The sequence below is a fragment of the Neovison vison genome, chromosome 3 (assembly GCF_020171115.1).
Source record: "Neovison vison isolate M4711 chromosome 3, ASM_NN_V1, whole genome shotgun sequence".
NCBI lineage: Eukaryota > Metazoa > Chordata > Mammalia > Carnivora > Mustelidae > Neogale > Neogale vison.
In genome coordinates, this window is record NC_058093.1 from 14,573,110 (window position 1) to 14,595,495 (window position 22,386).

General features: G+C 35.6%; 1 protein-coding gene and 1 long non-coding RNA gene across 2 annotated transcripts in view; one reads left to right on the plus strand and one right to left on the minus strand.

Moving 5' to 3' along the window:
- The window catches only part of ICA1L (islet cell autoantigen 1 like), a 76,612-nt gene that overhangs the window by 10,974 nt on the left and 43,252 nt on the right, over window positions 1–22,386 (minus strand). The window contains exons 6-11 of the mRNA XM_044241335.1: window positions 21,780–21,978; window positions 19,766–19,891; window positions 17,852–17,950; window positions 16,385–16,467; window positions 14,115–14,158; window positions 3,617–3,691 (exon numbers count right to left, since the gene is read on the minus strand). Coding sequence (XP_044097270.1) covers window positions 3,617–3,691; window positions 14,115–14,158; window positions 16,385–16,467; window positions 17,852–17,950; window positions 19,766–19,891; window positions 21,780–21,978 — 626 coding nt within the window. The remainder of the gene's footprint in view (window positions 1–3,616; window positions 3,692–14,114; window positions 14,159–16,384; window positions 16,468–17,851; window positions 17,951–19,765; window positions 19,892–21,779; window positions 21,979–22,386) is intronic.
- LOC122902208 lies at window positions 3,639–21,875 on the plus strand. The gene is made up of 4 exons (XR_006383763.1): window positions 3,639–3,722; window positions 15,647–15,699; window positions 19,697–19,757; window positions 21,807–21,875. It is a non-coding gene; the product is annotated as an uncharacterized LOC122902208 (long non-coding RNA).

The following is a 22,386-nucleotide window of genomic DNA, read 5'->3' on the forward strand; positions in this document are numbered from 1 at the left end:
TAAATCACTGGAGAAATGCAAATTAAAGCCATAAATTGAAAGTACTAAAATGTACATTTTAAAGAGACAACACGCATGTTGACAAAGAAATGGAAAAACTAGACACCTCATTCTTTGCTAGTGGGAATGAAAAGGTAGTAGAGCCATTTTTAAAAAAAACAATTTGAGGGGCGCCTGAGTGGCTCAGTGGGTTAAGCCGCTGCCTTCGGCTCAGGTCATGATCTCAGGGTCCTGGGATCGAGTCCCGTATCAGACTCTCTGCTCAGCAGGGAGCCTGCTTCCCCCTCTCTCTCTCTCTGCCTGCCTCTCTGTCTACTTTTGATCTCTGTCTGTCAAATAAACAAATAAAATCTTTAAAAAAACAAAAAACAAAAAAACAATTTGACAGCTCCTTAAAAAGATATACTCAACTTACCACACAACCTAGCAATTCCATTCCTAGGAATCTAACAAAGAAAAATGAAAGCTTATGTCCATACTCAGAGAAGTATTTGAATGATCATAGCAACAATATTATAATAGCCAAAAAACATAAATAATCAAATGTTCATCAACTGGTAAATGGATAAATATAAGGTGGTATATCCATACAATGGAATATAATCATGAATAAAAAGTAAGGAATCTTGGGGCGCCTGGGTGGCTCAGTGGGTTAAGCCTCTGTCATTGGCTCAGGTCATGATCTCAGGGTCCTAGGATGGAGCCCCGCCTTGGGCTCTCTGCTCAGCAGGGAGCCTGCTTCCCTCTCTCTCTGCCTGCTGCTCTGCCTACTTGTGATCTCTCTCTGTCCAATAAAAAAATAAATCTTTTTTTTTTTAAAGTAAGGAATCAGAGTTAGCAAAATGCAGCATATACATATAATGGAATATTCAGTCTTGTAAATGAAGGAAATTCTGCAATACACCACTGTATGGATGAACCTTGAGGACATTATGCTAAGTGAAATAAACTAGTCAGAAAAAGACAAGTACTGTATGATTCCACATACATGACATACTTGGATGTCAAAATCAGAGAGACAGAAAGGAGAATGTTGGGTGTCAGGCTGGGCAAAGGTGGGGGGGGATGGGGAATTATCATTGAATGGATACAGCCTTTCAGTTTTATAATGAAAAGAGTTATAGAGCTGAATGTTGGTGATGCTTGCATAATATCATGTATGTAATATTGCTGAATTGTACACTTAAAACAGGATGGTAAATTTTATGTGTATTTTATAATTTAAAAATTAAGAAAAAAACAAGTAAATGAACTACTGCTGTATGCAACATGGATGAATCTAGAAAAACATTAGGCTTAATGGAATACATCTAAAGCCAAACACGAAAGACTACCTTTTGTACAATTTTAGTCTAAGAAAGGGAAATTTATAGAGATTAGTATTCTTCTAGACCTGAGAGTTGAGAGTGAGGATTGTAAACAGTATGAGAGAATTTTCAAAAATATTCTAATATTCAGTGTGGTTATAGATGCACAACTCTATAAATTTACTAAAAATTGCTGAATTTTGCATTTAGAACTGGTAATTTTTTAAAATTTATTATCTCCATAAAGCTGTTAAATAATCAAGAGATTTTATACAAGTCTATGCAAATAAATCTGACAATCTAAACAAAATGAGTTATTTGAGAAAAATAAAACTTATTAAAATTGATCCCAGTACATAAGAAAAGGTTAAACAGCCCAATTTCCATAGAGAAGAAAACACAAAAAGGTACCAGGCCTAAATGTTTTCACAGGGAAATCAACAGCAATGTACAAATAGTAAATAAAATATCAGCAAATTAATGCACAATGACAAAGCTGGACTTATAACTGGAATGCAGGGATGGTATAATATCAGGAAACCTATTAATACAGTTCATCATATTAACACATTGAAGAAGAAAAATAATTGCTGGCATAGATACTGAGAAAGCTGTTGTCAAAATTCAGTAACAATTCCTCATAAGAACTCTAAAGAAATTAGAAATGTATGGATACTTCTTTAACTTCATAAAACATACACCACATATCAAAAGCCAACATCCTAATTAATTCAGAAACATTACAGGAACTCCCATTAAAATCGGGAAATGCTCACCACTATTTAACATCATTCTGGAGGTAGTAACCAGGCAATGAAACCAAAGAAATCAATTATAATAAAAAGAATTGGTAAAGAAAGAACAGGATTATCTCTGTTTGCAAACGACATGTTGGTATACCTGGAAAATCCTAGACAATCAATGATAAAACTAACCCAAATTAAAAAAATTCAGCACGGTAGCAGCATATAGTATTAACATGCAAAAAATCAATAGCATTTATGTGCACAAAACAATAACCAGTTAAAAATATAATGGAAAAGGGGCACCTGTCTGGCTCAGTTGGTACACAGCATGCAACTCTTGATCTCATGGTCGTGAGTTAGAGCCCCATATTGGGCATAAAGATTACTTAAAATAGATATATATTACACGTATATATATATATGTATGTAAAACACATATATATAAACATAAATATGTATATGAAAAGTATAAATATACATATGAAAAGAAAACCTCATTTATAATGGCAACAAAAAATATAATACTTAGAATAATAAGAACTGCTCAAATCCTAGATGAAAAAAACCTATAAAAGCTACACAAGGAAATTTTAACAAATAGAAAAATCTCCCTTGTTTCTGGGTAGGATGTCTAAGCACTATCAAACTGTCAGTTTTCCACATTTAATGTGACCACAATAAAAGGAACAATGAGCCTTTTTATGGAGCTAGACAATACAACATAAAGCTTATGTTGAAAAATAAACATGAAAGAATAACTATGAAAATGATACTAGCCCTATCAGATGTAAAATACACAAAAAAAGTTTTTGTAATTAAAACAGTGTGGCACTGGTACATGCACACATCAAGGAAAAATAAAGAGAGTCCAGAAACAGACCCAAGTACATACAGAAATCTAGTATATGAGGGGAAGTTATCTCAAATTCCTATGGCAAAGACCGCATTTCAAAAAAAATGATAAAGGATGGCCGCCTGCAAAACAATCACATTTAAGCCATCACTAGTACCATATGGCTAAAGAACTCCAAGTGAATTAGAGATATAAATGTAAAAAATAAAAGTATACAAATACTAGAAGACAGCATAAATAAACTCTAACTTGGGTTTTACATATGACAAAAATCAAGATCTAATAAAAGATTAATAAATTTGACTACATAAAAATTATTTTTTAAATTTTCATGGCAAGAAACAACTATATGAAAAGACAAAAGACAGGTAACATAGTGGGAAAAAAATATTTGCAACATAAAGATATTTGAAGTCGTATTTACAGAGTGTCTACAACTGCTGGATGACAGAGGGACACCAGAGAGTGAGACAGACACTGTGCTTCCAGTCCTCACAGTTACACAGATCCATTTGGACAAGAGCTCAGACATATAAAACAAATAATGACTTAATTTCCATTGATATGTGCTATAAAATAGAAGTAAAGGGTTGCATCCCTGTGTAGAGACCTATACAGGTTTTAATGTTAAGGAAATAATTATTAAATTACAACTAAAGAATTTTAAATAATAAACTATCCATATATATAATGAAATTACCATTTCTTACCATTTTCAGAATGAGAAAACTGAGGTGCTTCAAACTCTCTTATTTGAAAATGCTTTTCCTTGTAACCTTCGGCTACTGAAACAAAATGACATAAAAGATAAGCTGAGTAAGTAGAAATTTAGCATGCTTATTTACTATAATATTTTATAATAATCTGGCCTAAGTGCGCAATTGACCACATCAGTTTATAATATGTATAAAATGGAGATGTAAAAATTTAAAGAACTATATATAAAAATCACATTTGTGTGTGAGTATATATATGTGTGCATACATGTATATTTGTGTGCATAGATGGTTCCTGACTTACACTGGTTTGACTTACAATTTTTTTACTTCATAATGATACAAAGGAGATAATTAGTAGAAACTATACTTCAGATTTTGAATTTGATATTTTCCCAGGCCAGTGAGACATAATACAGTATTCTCTTGTGATGCTGGGCAGAAGCAAGGAGCTACGGCTCCCAGTCAGCCATGTGATCACGGGATAAACAAATGATACACTTAACAACCTTCGGTACCCATAAGACCATCCTGTTTTCAGTTTCAGTATTTGATAAATTATATGAGATACTCAATACTTAATTATGAATTAGGCTTTGTGGTAGATCATTTTGCCTACCTGCAGGCTAACAGAAGAGTTCTGAGCCAGGATAAGCTATGATGTTCTTATGTTAGATATATTAAATGCATTTTGACTTATGATATTTGCCTTTTTTCAGTATAGAAAGTAAATATCTTATGATATTTTTAATTTTTTATTTTAATTCCAGTATAATTAACATACAGTGTTACATTAGTTTGAGGTGGACTTATATTTTCAACTTACAATAGGTTTATCAGAACATAACCCCATCTAAAGTTCAAAAAGATCTGTAATACAATATGTATAATTCACACACAAAAAAACTTTATAATACCCGTAAGTATTCAGGTCCTTTGTTACATCTCTGTCCCCTTGAAAGTATAAAGTTTTCACATTCCAGGTAAACTGGTACATCTGCTAAGAAAAACAGTATAGAGGTTCTCCCCAAAATTAAAAATAGAACTACCAAATGATTCAGCAGTGCCACTTCTGGGTATTTTATATGAAAAAAAAAAAAAAAGAACCCAAAAACCACTACCTCAAAAATATATATGTACCCCCATGTTCACTGTGGTATTATTTACAATAACCAAGACATGGAAACAAACCAAGTGTCCATCAGTGGACAAATGGGTAAAGAAAATGTGCTCTGTGTGTGTGTGTGTGTGTGTAAAATATTAATCAGCCATTAAAAAATGAGATCTTGCTATTTTCAACAACATGGATGGACTTATAAACATTATGCCATGTAAAATAAGTAAGACAGAGAAAGACAAATACTGCATGATCTTGCTTGTATGTAGAATTTAAAAAACAAAAAGACAAAAACCAAGCTCACAGACCAGATTTGGTAGTTGCTGGAGGCAGGGGATGGGGGAGGTAGGCAAAATAGGTAAAGAGGGTCAAAAGGTATAAACTTTGGGTTATAAAATAAATAAAAGATATGTAATATAACATGGTAACTAGTTAATAATACTGTATTGCATACTTGAAAGTTGCTGAATGAGTAAATCTTAACAGTTCTCATCACAAGAAAAAAATTTTCTAACTGTATGGTGATGGGTGTTAACTAGACTTATTTATTCTTTCACACTGTAAGAGTGAATCACACTGTAAAGTGTGATTCTTTCACACTGTATACAAATATCAAATCATTATGTTATAAATCTGAAACTAGTATGTCATTTATACCTCAATTAAAGAAAAGTTTTCTCATTCAGAAGCCTAACCCCTTCTGTGTGTCTAATTCTGTATTCTCTGAAAGTCCATTTTATATTTTGTTCTGCTTGTTCTCCATGTCTCTGGACAACAGATATTTATTTTACATGCATAGTTGTAAACAGCTTCTCCGCATTCCTCACCTCCACCAAAGTGAGACTAGTAGTAATTTCATATGAAGGCAAAGATCAAACAAATGTGCTAAAAGACAGCATATTCCCAAAGCTCTCCAGGCAAAAAGTTGTTTATAAAAAAAGAAAAGATCTTCAAGTTTGGGGTATATACTGAGACAAGTTATGCCCTATCATTAATCTGGGATCCAGTTTCCCACATAATTCATCTGTACCTCATCTGCAACCCAATATAAACACAGGCCAGGAAGAAAAAAAGAAAGAAAGAAAGAAAAACAAAAAAAGCCCAAGATTTTGACATCTTCAACTACATCAAGGACACCTTTTAAAAAGATAATGAAACCAAAATGTCTCCTACATAAAACATGAATAGTGTTGCTGCTGTACAGTGAGCTTAGAAGGTGTAATACATTTAAGGACAAGGTAGTAATATCTCTACTACATTCTTCTTAAAATTTGGTGCTCAATTTGAGATACTACAAAAGAAAATGGAAAAAGTGAAACCAAATAAAGTAGTCAACAGAAAAACAAAATCAAAAGAAAGGTATAAGGAATTCAGTGTTATTTAGCTTTAAGATAAGGAAGCAAAGGATAAATTAGGTTCTAAGTTCAAATAGTATAAAGATGGTTTAAAACTACAGAAGATGAAAAAATAGACTATCAAAGATTTCAGTTGAACTCTAGAAAAATCTGGGAATGAGAAAGAGATTCTGGAGGTGGCTAGAGAAGGGAATGAAGAAGAGAGTAAGAGTTTGAGGGCAGGAAAAGAATGGGTGACTCACAGTCACACACCATGGAAATTTTGGTAAGCTACAGAAATAGAGTTTGGGGAATGGAAAATTAGTGAAAAACAGACCTGAAGAACTTACCTAGACCCGAAGAAAAGAAGGAAAGGAGATGGAAAATATGAAAGAGAGGACAAAAGATATGAAAGATGAATGAAAAGGTCCAACATAAGCTTACTGAGGTTCCAGAGGAGAAAACAGAGAAAATGGAGGAGCAATATTTTAAAAGATAATGGTGGATGTATACATATTTATCATATATAAAAAAAGAAGATAATGGTTGAGCATTTTCCAGAACTAATAAAAGACACAGTTACAGGAAATACAACTTATACTATGAAAGATGAAAAAAATTTAAAAACCTGCACATTTGGACACATGGTACTGAAACAGCAAGAACACCAAAATGAACAGCATATCCTTAAAGCAGCCAGAAAGAAAAACCAAATTCACTAAATAATTAGACTAACAGAAGATTTCTCAACATCCCAGGGAAAACAGAAAACAATACAACAATATTTACAAAGTGGTGAAAGAAAATACCAACAAACCTAAAATTATTTACTAAGAAAAATTGTCTTTCAAAAATAAGAAATAACAATTATTTACAAACATAAGCCAAGTTTACCATCATGGAATCTTTAATAACTTCCAAAACTAAAAGCTATAGTTACAGAAAAGGAAAATGAGGTCACAATGAAGATCTGAAATATATGAAGAAATAATAACAAAGAAAAAATACTGGTAAAATACAAATAACATTTCTTCATAAAACAAAAATGTTTTTTATTGCTATGTGGGAACTCACAAAAAGAGAAATAAAACATTGAAGAATAATAGTTGGTGAAGTGAGATGGAAGTGACTGGATTTAGTTTAAGATCTTTGTAATGTTCTGGGAATACTGAGATAGTCATAAACCTAGCCTTTATTTCAAGTACGAATGATATGGACACCTGCGTGGCTCAGTCGCTTAAAGTATGCATGATAAAACTCAAGGGAAACCACCAAAAACAAATAAAATGTGTAACTTCCAAGCTAGTACATGGGGGGGAAAAAAGGACTAAGAAATCTTCAAAAACAAATAATAAAATCTTAATCAATCCAAAGTAAGCCCAAACAGGGGACAAGAGAATGGGGTAGAACAAAACAAAGAGAAAACAGAAAGTACAAGTCCAAATATAAATCATGGCAATAAATGTAAATGGACTAAATTCATCAAAAAAAAGAATGACAAACTGATATATGGGGCCTTTAAAAAAATCCAGCTTAATTTTATTTATAAGAGACATAACCTAAGACATAAGAACATGGGAAAGTTGAAATTAAAAGTGCAGAAAGGGGTATACAAAGCAAATACTAACAAAAATAAAACTACTTAAGCTAAGCTAATGTCATATAGAGGGAACTATAAGCCAAGAAGTAATATTAGGGACAGAAGGGGTCATCATATTATTAACAGATTAATTTGCTAAACAGATATAAGAATTATAAACTGGGGTGCCTGGGTGGCTCAGTCAGTTGAGTGTCCAACTCTTGGTTTCAGCTGGTCATGTTCTCAGGGTTATGAGATTGGGCCCTGGGTCAGGCTCTCTGCTCAGCATGGAGTGTGCTTGAGATTCTCTCCCTCTGCCCCTACCCCCATTTGTGCTCCTTCCCTCTCTACAATAAATAAGGGGTTCCTGGGTGGCTCAGTCAGTTAGGTGGCTGCTTTTGGCTCAAGTCATGATCTAAAGGCCCTGGTAGTGAGCTCAGCATTGGGCTCCCTGCTCAGCAGGAGGTCGGCTTCTCCTCCCTCTGCTGCTGTCCCTTGTGCTCTTTTGCTCCCATGCTCTCTTTCTCTCTCTCAAATAAATAAAATCTTTAAAAAGAGATTTTAAACTTCTATGCAACATCACTCCAAAATCCTAAGTATATAAGTGAAAAATGCAGGAAGAATGAAAACCCACTTCAGTAGCAGAGATTTCAAAGTACATTCCTCAATTACTGATATATTAAATAAATAAAAAATTAGTAAAGCTATAAAAGACTTAAAGCAGCACAAATAATTAGCTTGATGTAACAGATATGTAGGCTCCTGCACTCAATGATTAGAGAACACATCAAGCCCATGGAATATTTAGAAAATTTGTCCACTTCTTAGTCCATAGACAGTGTCCCAATAATTCAAAGAATTGGTATGACAAGGATACATTCTCTGACCATGATGAAATTAAGTTAAAAAATCAATGACAAAAAGGTTAATTTCAGTATCCCCTTAATTTGCCAATTTTAGAAACACAATTTAAAATCACTCATGGCCATAGATGACAAAAGATATAATGAAAAGCTAAAACCAATTTAAATCAGATTATAATGAAAATACTATATATCAAAGTTTCTGGAATCCATACAATGGATTAAGCAATATAAAGGAAGTACCAACACAAACTGTGTCATGGATGAAGCTCAAAGGGTTACATGAAGTGAAAAAAGATACAAGGACACCACACATGGCATGATTCTAGCTATATGAAATGTCCAGAAAAGGCCTAGGAGTGGGAATGGGGATTACAGCAAGCAGGCGTGAAGGATCTTACTGCTGAGGGGATGAAAAGGTTCTAAATCTGACTTCTAGAGATAGTTACAATGCTCTGTAGTAACTAAAAATTACTCATTTATACAACAGAATGAGTTTTAGGATAAAATATACCTCAATAAAGCCTTTTTTTAAAAAAACTTGTGGGATATAGAAAAAGAGAAATTTTAGCTAAAAAAAAACCCCAAAAATAATAGAGGAAGAAAATAATGAAGATAAGAACTAAAATTAATGAAACAGAAACAAAGATTCAATAGAAAACCAAAAAGAAAAAAAACCAAAAGCTGATTTGTTGAAAGAATAAACCCTTAGCAAAATTCATTAAGAAAAAAAGAGAGGGGCGCCTGGGTGGCTCAGTGGTTTAGGCCTCTGCCTTCAGCTCAGGTCATGATCTCAAGGTCCTGGGATCAAGCCCCACATCAGGCTCTCCACTCAGCAGGGAGCCTGCTTCCCCCTCTCTCTCTGCCTGCCTCTCTGCCTACTTGTGATCTCTCTCTGTCTATCAAATAAATAAATAAATAAATAAATAAAAGAAAAAAAGAGAGAAGGAACAAATAAATATCTGGAATTAGAGAGTAGACATAATGGGACATCTGGGTGGCTCAGTTGGTTGTGCATCTGACTCTTGATTTTGGCTCAGGTCATGATCTCAGCGCTGTAAGACCGAGCTCTGCATTAGGCTCCAAGATCAGCAAGTCTGCTTGGATTCCCTCTCTCCCTCTCCCTCTGTCCCTCCTCCCACTTGTGTTATTTCTCTCACTCTCTAAAATAAATAAGCTCTTAAAAAAAAAAAGAAAAAAAGGTAGGGCACCTGGGTGGCTCAGTAGGTTAAAGCCTCTGCCTTTGGCTCGGGTCATGATCTCAGGGTCCTGGGATCGAGCCCCTCATTGGGCTTTCTGCTCAGCAGGAAATCTGCTTCTCCCTCTCTCTCTCTCTCTGCCTGCCTCTCTGCCTTCTTGTAATCTGTCAAATAAATAAGTAAAATCTTAAAAAAAAAAGTAGACATAATGACTGATACAGCAGTTTTTAAAGATTGAATTATGCTACAAATGAATGTTGAAACTACAAAAATATCCATTATATTTCATCTAGGCCTTTTAAAAAATGCTCTCTACTTGGGTACGGGATTATGTATGCACAGGAAGCTAACCTTCTGAACATATACTTGAAGCTGGTTAGCTACACAAGTCCACAATTATTGTTTATCAACATGATCTGTATCTATGTGTACACTTAAAAATGCCTCTTGCATTAAACTGTACACCTATCATGTGCCATGTAGTTTATAAATATCTCTAGTCTTAATATCTCTGTAACATAGGAGTATATGACTCATATTTCAGATGAGAAAAATGGGAAAGGTAAATATGACTTGTTTTTAAAAGCTGGCATTCACACCCTGGTTTTTCTGGCTCCAAAGCTGCACTGACTGAATATATACTGATTGTATACATAATCTGTATTTATAAAAAAAAATAAGAACATGTATTAAAGTGTGAGGAGAAGCTTGAAACTTATTCATACCACCCTGAAATAAATGTCTACATTAAAAGCCCTCGTCTTGGAGAAAAATCAAAATTCCCTAAGGAAAATAATTAGACCTTCTAATGAGGTGCTGCTAGAAACCTAACTCATTGCTGAGTACAGCCTCCAGGCCCACGTGACCAGGAAGCCTGGACTGAGACCCTGGGAAGTTATAAAGCACATCCTACCACCCACCCAGAAAGAGAAACAAGTCAGCAGCCCCACCCCAGTATGAAGCCTAATCTCCTGCCCTGCTCACCGGGAAGCCCTAACAGTGACCGTGGGGGGCTCCAGAGCCCAGCGTACAGTGCTGCCCTGCAGCCAGCTCCTGTCTATAGCACTGCCTGGCATGGAGGCCACGCGGATGGCCGTGCTAGCTGCTGAGCACAGCCTGCCATCTCAAGCGAGCAGGGAGCCCAGGCAGTGATCCCACTCAGTTGTAAAACACAGCCTCATGCCCTGCCCAGTCATGCAGTAAAGCATGAGGCCCACTCAGCTAGGAAGTATGGCTAGCAATCTAGCCCAACAGCAGAGAACAGCCACCGCCCTGCCTGATGTAGAACCCAGCCTCTGCAGTCTCAATTGCAAAGCACTGGGTGAGCCCATATCAGACCATGAAGCCCTGCCTGTGACCCTGCCTGAAAAAAGAGGCTCGGCAGTGGCATCCTTTGATCAGAGATGACTGTGAAGCCCAGCTAGTGACCCTGCCTGACCTCAGAGCACAGCCCTTTCACCAGGGATCCCAGCTAACAGCACCACTTAAACACAAAATACAGCCAATGGGTCTTTTCCAACCTCAGAGCACGAGCAGCACCTTTGTCCAGTCAGATACAACAACACACTGTAATCACACTGTCAAAAGTCAAAGACTGAATTTTTAAAGCAGCAAGAGAAAAGTGACTTCTCACATATGAGGGAGCCGCTATAAGACTGTAAGCAGATTTCACAGGAGAAATTTTGCAGGCCAGGAGACAGCACTATGATATACTCTAAATACTGAAAGAAAAAAACCTCAATGAAGAATATTATACCCAGCAAAGCTGTCCTTCAGAAATGAGAGATAAAGCCCTTCTCAAACAAATGAAAGTTGAGATAGTTCATCGACCACTAGACCTCCCTTACAGGAAGGCTAAAGGACATTCTACAAGACAAAATGAAAGGATGTTAAATAACCTTATAAAACCACATGAATGTGTACAGCGCATAGGTAAAGGTCAAAGATTATATAATATTGGAAGAGTTTTGTATAAATCACTTTAAACTCCAGTTTAAAAAACAAGCATTAAAAATAACTCTAACTACAATAATTTGTTATTGGATACACAATGAAAAAGGTGTAAATTATAACATTTATAAACTAAAATGTGAGGGGGAGAAAGCTGTGGAGTTTCTGTATACTAATGAAGTTCTTATTAGCTTAAAATAGGATGTTATAGTTCATGATTGCATATAGAATGGAATTACCCAACCATTAAAAAGAATTAATTCTTGTCATTTGTGACAACACGACAGACCTAGAAGATACTAAGAAATTACTATGCTATGTGAAACAAGTCAGACAGAGAAGGACAAATACCGTATGATTCCCCTTATATCTGGACTCAAAAATTAAAAAAAAAAACAAAATGGAGCAAAACAAAACAAACAACAACATAGAGAACTACCCTTTGAATATATATATATATAGAGATATAGATATAGAGAAATAGTGGTTGCCAGAGGAGAGTGGGGTGGAGACATAAACAACATACATAATGGGGATTATGAGGTACAAACTTCCAGTCATAAAACAGGTAAGTCACGAGAATGGAAAGTACAGTACAGGGAATACAAATGACAATATTGTAATAACTTTGCAAGATGACTACATTTATTATAGTGAACATTTCATAATGTCCATAACTGTCAAATCCCTGTGTTGTGTACCTGAAACTATTATAGAATTTGTTTATTTATTTGACAGAGAGAGAGAGAGAACAATGGGGGTCAGGGCGGTGGCAGGCAAAGAGAGCAGGAGAAACAGGCTCCCCACTGAGCAGGGAGCCTGATGTGGGGCTTTCTCCCAGGACCCTGAGATCATGACCCAAGCTGAAGGCAGATGGTTAACTGACTGAGCCACTAGGCGCCCGCAGTACCGGGAACTAATATATGTCAACTATACTTCAATTAAAAAAAAAAAAAAAACCTGGGAAAAGACTCTTTGATTGTTGGTTAAATGATTAGCACTATAAACGTAGCTAACACATTGGTTTGGTGTTGGCAATGATTTTTTTGCATTGGACACCAAAAACACAAGAAACAAAGGCAACAATAAAGAAGATTACATGAAACTAAAAATCCTCGGCACAGCAAAAAAAATAACAATCAACAATCAAAAACCCAACCACATTTGCCTACAGAATGAGTAAAATATTTGCAAACCATCTGTATGATAAGGGGTTCCTATCCAAAATATGTAAGGAACTCATAACTTAATAGCAAAAACAAAATAACCTGATTAAAAAAGGGCAAAAGAACCTAGATACACATTTTTCCAACTGCAGAAGACATGTACACAGCCAACACATACAGGAAAAGGTGCTCAACGAAACACGACTCATCAGGGAAACAGAAATCAAAACCACAGTGAGCTATCACCTCACGCTTGTTAGAATGCTAGTATCAAAAAGAGAAGAGATAGCAAGTGTGGGACAGGCTATGGAGAAAAGGGAACCCTGTGCATTGTTGGTGGGAATGTAAATTGGGGCAGCCATTATGAAAAGTAGTATGGAGGTTCCTCAAAATATTAAAAACAGAACTAGCATATGTTCCAGCACTTCCACTTCTGGGTATATATCCAAGGGAAATAAAATTATTATCTTGAAGAGCTATCAGCATCCCCATGTTCTTTGCAGTATTATTTACAATAGCCAAGACATGGAAACAACTGAAGTGTCCATCACCGATACATGGATAAAGAAAATGTCATGTATATAGATATGTATAATAGAATCAAATTGAATATTATTTACTCATAAAATAACATGGATGAATCTGGAGGATATTATGCTAAGTGAAATAAGTTAAAGAAAGATAAATACTGTGGGATCTCACTTAAAGTTTAGATTTTAAAAAGCCAAACTCAGAAACAAAGAGTAGATTGGTCGTTATTAGGGTCTAGGAGGGGGGAAACGGTGAAATTTGGTCAAAGGGTATAAACTTCCAGGTAAAGATGATAAAGTTCTGGGGATCTAATGGACATCGTGACAACAGTTAACAATACCGTATTACATACTTGACATTTGCTAAGAGAATAAGTTTTCTTTTTTTTTCTTTTTTTTTTTTTAGAGAATAAGTTTTAAATGTTCTTGCCACCAAAAGGTATATAGTACCTATGTGAGGGGATAGATGTGTTAGCTACGTTTATAGTGCTAATCATTTAGCAATACGTACTATATCAAATCATCACATGGTATACCTTAATCCTACAGTGTTATATGTCAACTATAACTCAATAAAGCAGGGGGGAAAAGAAAGATAACTCAAAAGTGTTTATATAGAAGAGATTTATAAATGGATTTAACATGTTTTTTTAAATGAATGGATATTAATACAATCTGTTTTAAAAGGTTGTGACAAACTGTTTTGACATTTCAAATGTGATCATTTCACATTTTAATGAATTTATCATCTTACCTGGTTCATTTCTCAAGCTCACTTCCTCATCTGACAAAACTAACCTAAAGTAAAAACCAAAAAATGCAAAAATTTTGGTTAAAATACACTTGGGACTCATATCCTACAATTGTATACGGTTAAAAAAATTTTTTTTGACTGAGATGACATATAAAATAGTTGTCTTGTAGATAGCTCTAAAATCTGAGACAAATGCCACTTCTTCTCTAGATATACATAGACTATGAAAATAATCCTTCATCCCTTATTCTTTCAACAACAGTTACCCAGTACTGAGGAAGCACCAGGCACCATGTTTGGTATTACAGGCACCGTGCTAAGTGCTACATATAGTGAACATCTGTCACCAAAGTCCTGGAGTATGAGGTTTCGTTTTCAAGCACAGAAGCAATTTGCTCAAGAATACTTGGGATCTAAATAGAGGGAATGAAGAATCACAGAAAAAATGGAGCACTCTATTTTGAACAAAGTGATGTTTGCACAAGAAGACACATTTGCCTAAAATATTCTCAGTCAATACTAATTTTGGATATTTGTATCATCCATCTGCAGTAAAAAAAAATTAGACAAAGAAATTGAACATAGACTAAGGCATTATTCCTGGAGTTTAACCTCATAATTCCAGTATTAGAGGCTGTCTTTAATAAATCTTTAAAGATACATAAAAAGCAATACAGGTACCGCCTGCTTTCCAAAAGTTTGCGTTATGCTTCTACAGAAGACCTACGTTAGTACCCACCTTTGCTAACTGAAAGAAGGCCAAAGGCGATTTTCACTTTTATAAAAAAAAGCAAAAAGCAAAAAACAGTGTTGTTTTGTTTTAGAGGCGGTGTGACCCTGAGCAGCGACAGCAGCGCCACCAGGCCCCTTCCCTGAGAACTACACTCAGCCTCTCAGCATTAAGCCGCTCGAGCTCTGAGTGGTGGCTGTGCACAGCTGTGCTTTATCTAGATTTATTTTGTGCATATGCTAGCAAGATGTGTGCTAGGGTGTCAGGAAAGCCTGAGAGAGGTTATTTTTGGGGTCTAGGAATACTCAAAAAATTTTCCACAAAAATTAATGGTAATTGCTTCCTTGCCTTACATGGTATACCGGCTTATGAAATGTTTCATCGGAATACTCCACTTTCAGATAGCAGGGGAAACCTACACGGCATTTATTTGCAAAAAAACACAAAAATAAACCTACAGAGAAAGTAGATACTAATGACTTGGAATGAAATTTCCAATAACAGCATATATACATGGGTTTTTAAACAACTTGGATGGAAGAAAAAATAAAATGCTTTGTACTTTGTTAGTTAACTGAAAAGGTAGTTATCATAATGCCGAAGATGCATGAGAAGATTTTGAATAAAACTTTCATGAAATGTGATAGTGGAAAAATTTTACTAAATGAATATATTTCATGTAACATAAGATTTTTAATGTTAATGTATAAGTTTCAGTTATAACTATACATTTGATTAATCTACATCCTAAATTGTTTGTATAGTCAAGTTAGCCATAATATTTGTTTGGATTTCCCCACAGAGCAAAGAGGGACCTGCTGATATCCTGGATCACGTTTCACTCAGCAGTACATGGTCTGTCACAGTTTGGGTCTTATTTCTGGGTTTGTTACTACACTCAGTGCAACCTAGTTAAAATGAGAAGAAGGAAAACAAAAGTACGATAAAAAGGGAAACAGGCAACGTACAGGATGTGCATGGCAAGAAGCCCCGTTTTCAGGCAGCCAGCCCCAGTCCTATTGGTGCTGCTCTGGAGATAGATTTTCAATAGCTTCTGTTTCATAGCTGCTGGCACCTGTCCCTTTCTCTTGCAAGCTGACCCTTCTGGGATTCTAGGTAGAGGCTCTTAATATAAAGCGCAGTCTCCCAAACTACAGAATTTGGAGTTATCACCTCAATCTGTTCTGTACTGTTACCATCAACTTTGCTTGCCATGTCTAAAATAGGGGGGAAAACCAAGCTTCAAAACAAATGTTTAATATGAACTGGTAAAATGGGGCACCTGGCTGGCTAGTCAGTAGAGCACCTGATTCTTGATCTCTGGGTCGTGAGTTGAAGTCCCCTGTTGGGTGTAGAACTCACTTAAAAAAAAAAAAATCCCTTGAAGATATTAACTGGAAAAATGACACAGAAATAAATATTCAGTAAGTCAGAAAAGAAACAACTCTTTCCATATATTTCCTTATCAGTAGCCACAGTTTCCAAATACATCATATTATCATGTATCAGTATCCATAATACCATACTTCTGCCTGCTTACTTATTGAGGTTTTCAGTGAGAGAACTGTTCTCTATTTGTTCTTTGTGGTCTTCAGTAAACTTGCTTGGAGTGTCCTGTAGTTGCTAAGGACAAGAAATTCAATGTTAAGTAGATGGAGTGTTTCTCTCTTTGTGCAAACAAAATGAGAATAAAAATTCTAAAAAACAACATAAAATGGGGATAATTTTGAAGTAGACTAGAGAGTGAGAGAGATGGGATGTAATGTAAATTGTAATGTAAATTGAACTAAGCCCTGTGTCTCTGTTTATCCTGGCTGCCTATGGCAACCATATGGCCTAGGACATAGGCTAGCCACAGGGTTTCTAAGTCTGTGATACGCCAAAGAAGACTCACACAGTGTTTCTGACTTTGACTGCAATGTTCTCAATATGGCTGAAGATTTTCAACTTCATGTGAACAGAAATTAGATATTAAATTTGCCTAAAAACACAGTATGCTATCCAGTGAAGCATTAATAGAGAAAAAAAAAACATATGCACAACAAAAAACATAAAGACTAATACGAGGGTATCTATTAGACTGGAAGATGCTCTGTCAGAACATGACTTTAAAATCCATACCAAGCCCCAGGAATAGACAGGTGCAAGATAGAGATCTATCCCAGATACCACATCTAGTTTGAGTAATCTCAACAATAACATTTTCAAGCTCTATTTAAAACAAGACGATTCACAGACCTATGCCCCTGGGGCAAATAATAAATTATATGTTAATAAAAATAATAAAAAATAAAATAAAACAAGGCAGAAAGATAGGTTCAAAGGCACTGAAACCTAGCCTACCCAAAGTAAAGAAATGATTACCATGGTGTGACTCTGCTAGATAAGCCATATGCAAAGAAGACTGACAGGGAGATATCCAAATGTTAAAAACCCGAGAGTACCTTTTACTATGTAGGCATCACAGAAAGAGTTGATCTAATACAAGAGAGTAGTCTCTTAAGCTGTAGTCACCCATAATTTTTGCATCATGAACCATATCTACATATGATTCTGTTCTCTACAGAAGAAAACTATACTTTACAACATGAGTATAAAAGTAAAGCAAGGAAATTTGTAAGTTCTAAAATTGTCAGGTATGTACTCTGGTTGTTTTTGTAAAGCAACGACTATTTTCCATTGCTTGTTCCTCTGAAGTTTTTCTTTTCCGTAACTTTTTCTTATCTCATTTGCATTTTAATTTTCTTTTCTCTTGCTTGCTCTTTTACTCCCCACCTCTACCCCCCACCCAATACTTGGGGCCACCAGCAGTATTCTTACATATTTGTTTAGTGTTGCTGGTAGCGCTTGGAATTAGGGAAGTACTGAAAAACAACTGACTAAAGGAGTGTAGGAAAATGTTTCCCAGTGTTTTGTGAATTGAAAGTTAGGCTTAGCACAAAATACTTTCGGTGTTATCCAAAAGAAGTAGAATATATCTAACAAAAGAACATGGAAAGAAATGTACCTTGACAGCTACAAAATCATATGGATGGAAGCCAGTACAGGCCCCATGGATCTGGGACATCAATCGAGCTGTTTTCTCCCAGAATCCAAGCAGGGTCCTCTGCAGAGAGAGAAAGGTTGTCACTACAGATATGATTTTTTTTCACTGCTGTTTTTCCTCACTAATATAGGCAGATGAGTGGTTGCTGAATAATAAGCAGTAGGAAGTAAAATCAGTTTCCAGGTTTGGGAACCACACAGCCGTGTAAATAGTAATTCTGCATAAGAACTGGCATCTGGGGGTACCGCGGTGGCTCAGTGGGTTAAGCCTCTGCCTTCGGCTCGGGTCATGATCTCAGGGTCCTGGGATCGAGCCCTGCATCGGGCTCTCTGCTCAGCGGGGAGCCTGCTTCTTTCTCTCACTCTGCCTGCCTCTCTGCCTACTTGTGATCTCTGTCTCTCTGTCCAATAAATAAACAAATAAAAATCTTAAAAAAAAAAGAACTGGCATCTGTATTGGCATATATATGTGCCTATCTGTACACAGCAGTGGAATGTACACTGGAACCAGCTAGAGAGTAATACTAGTAGATTAGAACACTTTCTGAAGAGTCCAAAAGAGAAATGTTAAAAGCACAAAAATACTGTATTTATATTAGGGGTATATGTGTAAATCTCTACGTTGGTAGGCATATATAAACCCTTATTAATTGGAAAAAAATAGTATGTACCACTAAATTTAGTCTTTCATTTAGGGCACAAGAAGGAAAAAAAAAAATGTGTTCTCAAGCCAACTCAAGTAACTGAACATTTTCCTTGGTGTTTCAAAGTTCCTAGTCAAAGTAAGGGGGCTAAATGGAGAGAATAAGGAGAACTGAACTAAAAGCTGTTGTATTTCAGGCGTACGCTACATGGATTGCCACACTTTTATTTTTAAGTGTGTCCTTTCTTGACTCCTGAATTCCACAATACTGAATGGAAGGAGACAGATTTCCTACAAGGCCCAGTGAATGGGCCTTGTTTATTATTTATTATTTAGTTTATTATTCTTATCTTATGTAAATACAGTTTATTCTATTTTGCCATTCATGAATACATGTTAAAATTAGTCATTGCTGGGACGCCTGGGTGGCTCAGTGGGTTAAAGCCTCTGCCTTTGGCTTGGGTCGTGATCCCAGGGTCCTGGGATCGAGCCCCGCATCGGGCTCTCTGCTCAGCAGGGAGTCTGCTTCCTCCTCTCTTTCTGCCTGCCTCTCTGCCTACTTGTGATCTCTGTCTGTCGAATAAATCAATAAAATCTTTTAAAAAATTAGTCACTGCTACTAATTAACATCTAACTTACTCGTTGCATGATATTTATGTGTGATTTGAGGTAACAGAAGTGCAGGTGAGACTCCTGAGGTTAAAGTGGTGGGAGATGGCGACTTGGCAGAATGAAAAGAACACAGGACCCAGCAGGAGAAAACTTAGGTTTTTAGCCCAAATTACCATGTACTTTAATTCTCCTATATTTCACTTTCCTCAACTATAAAATGACAGGGAAGTTTTAAACTACTGGGCCACAGCTAGTAAACTATTTTAATAGTTTAAAATAATTTTAAACTATTGGGCCAAACAACAGTTTCAGGTTTTAAATTACTGGGTTGAGGATGTGAAACCTGCCTCAACGCCCCCCACTCAAACCTAGATGGCCCCTAAGTCTCCCTCTCCTAGGACACGAAGAAGAATAACATGAAGATATCGGAGTAGGGAATCCCGAACGTCTTTTTCAGTCTAGAATTCTATGATCCTCTGTCATAACCTCGGTAAGGCAATTTTCAAAGTCAAAAGAATCTGATTAGTTATGCAATTTTTTTATACCCTTTAGACAACTTTTAAAAAGGAATCTCACCACTCATCTTTACTGCAAGGACATGCTGACCATGGAGGTGGGTACCTGGTAGGTAGTGAGTGAGTGAGATAACATATTGCAGCGACTAGCTCCAAGTAAATCCACTTTCTGACAAACATCCATCTTTAACTTGTCAAAAGAAGCTTTGCTATTTCTCACTTGGATCTGTACCTGCAACCACAATAATATTTATTATTATTACTGATAATACAGACACAAATATACCATATAGGCTCATGATACATATTTTTAGGCACATGAAATTGTAATAAACTAATTCGGTTTCCTTATATTATTATTATATTATTATATAATAATATTATTATATATTATTATTATTATATATTATTATTATTATATATTATAATATTATATTATTAATATTATTATATATTATATTATATTATATTATATTATATTATATTATATTATTATTTCATGATTAATGGTAAAGATTTTGGCTATTTTTAGTAATTGTAGGAGATTCTTTCCAATGGGTATCTTTATGCTGAGAAAGTATGCAGTGATAAATGGAAAGTATATAGTTAAGAAAAAAACCCCACAGAGTCCAAATAAAAAGAAACATCCAAAACTACTGATGGATAATATCTAGCTAATAAAAGAATGAATGGAAAGGGGACATAGTTAAAGTGTTGAGAAGCATTAATCATAGTTCTGAATCATGGAGATACATTTATAAATTTAAATATAGGCCTAGCATATTTCTTACATTTCTTACACAGGAGGTAAGTCATATGTCACCAAGTGGCATGAATATTCAACTTTTAAATATACTTATTGGTTCATTCAACAAGTATTTATAAGGTATCTATTATGTGCCAGGCACTGGGATATTGTGGTGAACAAAACAATGTTCTTTCCCACCATCCCTGAGTGAAGAGGCACAGGAAAAAACAGTAGTAAATAAATATATAAGATCATCTCAAGTTGCAAAGATAACATATAAGTGAAAAGAAATTACTACTTTTGGTAAGATGATGAGGGAAGCCTTTGGTGAGCTCATGCAAGATGTTTGAACTGGGACAGAAAGATGAGCGAGCCATGCCAACATTCCGAGAAGAGCATTCTAGGCTCAGGGAAAAGCAAGGACAAAAGTTCTGGGCGTGGGAGGTCGGTGAAGAGTTTAATATGTTTGCAGAACAATATGGAATAGGCTAGAACATATTCCTTCCTGGGGCATGAAAAGGGCTAGAGTACAGGGAGTATAAGATGTGGCTGCACAGGGACCAGGAAACAGGCTGTGCAGGGCTACCTGGGTCCAGATAATTTTAGAATGCATTCTTTTTCAATGAAAATTTAGGTGAAATTCGGATAACATAAACTTAACCATTTAAAAATATACAATTCAGTGACATTAAGTGTATTCACAATATTGTCTAACAACTCCCTTGGATTATATTCTAATAGTCAAGGTTTATAAAGGGGAAAGAATAACAGGTTGCTTGGCCTATATGGCGGTTTGGGTAAAGGCTCCACCAATATTAAACACGATTTGTAGCATATGTGCAGTATTTATGAAATGAAGGAGTGAATGAATTTTATTATTCATATATGGTAAATTTAGGGCATACAATTCATAAGTAGTCTATTGAGCAAAACATAAGTCCATACATACTTTGAAAGTCTGTGGCCAAACTAGGTATTGTAGCAGAAGAAGAATCTGATAATCTTTACTTTTTCTTATAATAATAAAGTTACCTGAATTTTTACTTAAATTATTTATTTTTCCCTTACTAATAAACTATTTCCCTCCCTCAAACAAATCCCAAAAGTCCAGAGAAGAAACATTTAAAGGGTGGTGACATCTACTGTGAGAGGGATAAAAAACAAACTAATAGAAAATGTTGACAGGGTGGGGATGTCACTCAAAGAGTAAAAAAGTGTGACCTTTTGTACTTCAAAGGTCTCCAAGCAACCAAGAATTTATAATATAATGTGTTTTAAAAATAGCCTGATATTTTATGATCTTGAATAAATTATTCTGTGTAAGTTCACTAGTTTATGTATCGAGAAAATGACAGGGAAGGGCTTCTCATACTTTTCTAAACTTTTCCATTTGTTTTAGGGTATCTGGGTCCAGCTCTTGGGACACGTCCTTCATCCACAGCAGGGCTCCTCTGTATTCTGTGCGCGCCTGTTCCATCCGATTGATTGTCACCAAGGTATCAGATACCGCCCTTTGACTGAATGTTGCTACTTCTTGCTTAAGACGAGACAGAGGAGCATACAGGGCCAATCTAATGGCAGAGAGGGAAAAACCAGACAGATGTACATCCCATAAACAAAATAAAAAACAAAGGTTTAAAACCATAAAGCCTATCTGCTGTGAGGATGAGTCTATAAAACAGGAAATTGTTAAGATGCCTAAGGAACTTTAGAAAGCAAATAAAGATCATATAGCCAACTCTGAATTGTTAATAATGATGTGTCTATATCTCCCCCTTCTCTTATTTTAAGACATATATTATTTTTGCAACATTTTTTATGTTAATCCACGCATAAATAACCTGCCAAGTAATTCTGCCCTTTAGAAAAGTGTTCCGTGAGTAAAAGAGATCCTGTATTCACAAAGCATAATCCTATAAATAGAAAGTCTTTCATGTGACAAATTTGAGGTAAAACCTGGGTATAGAGAAGCAGATAAA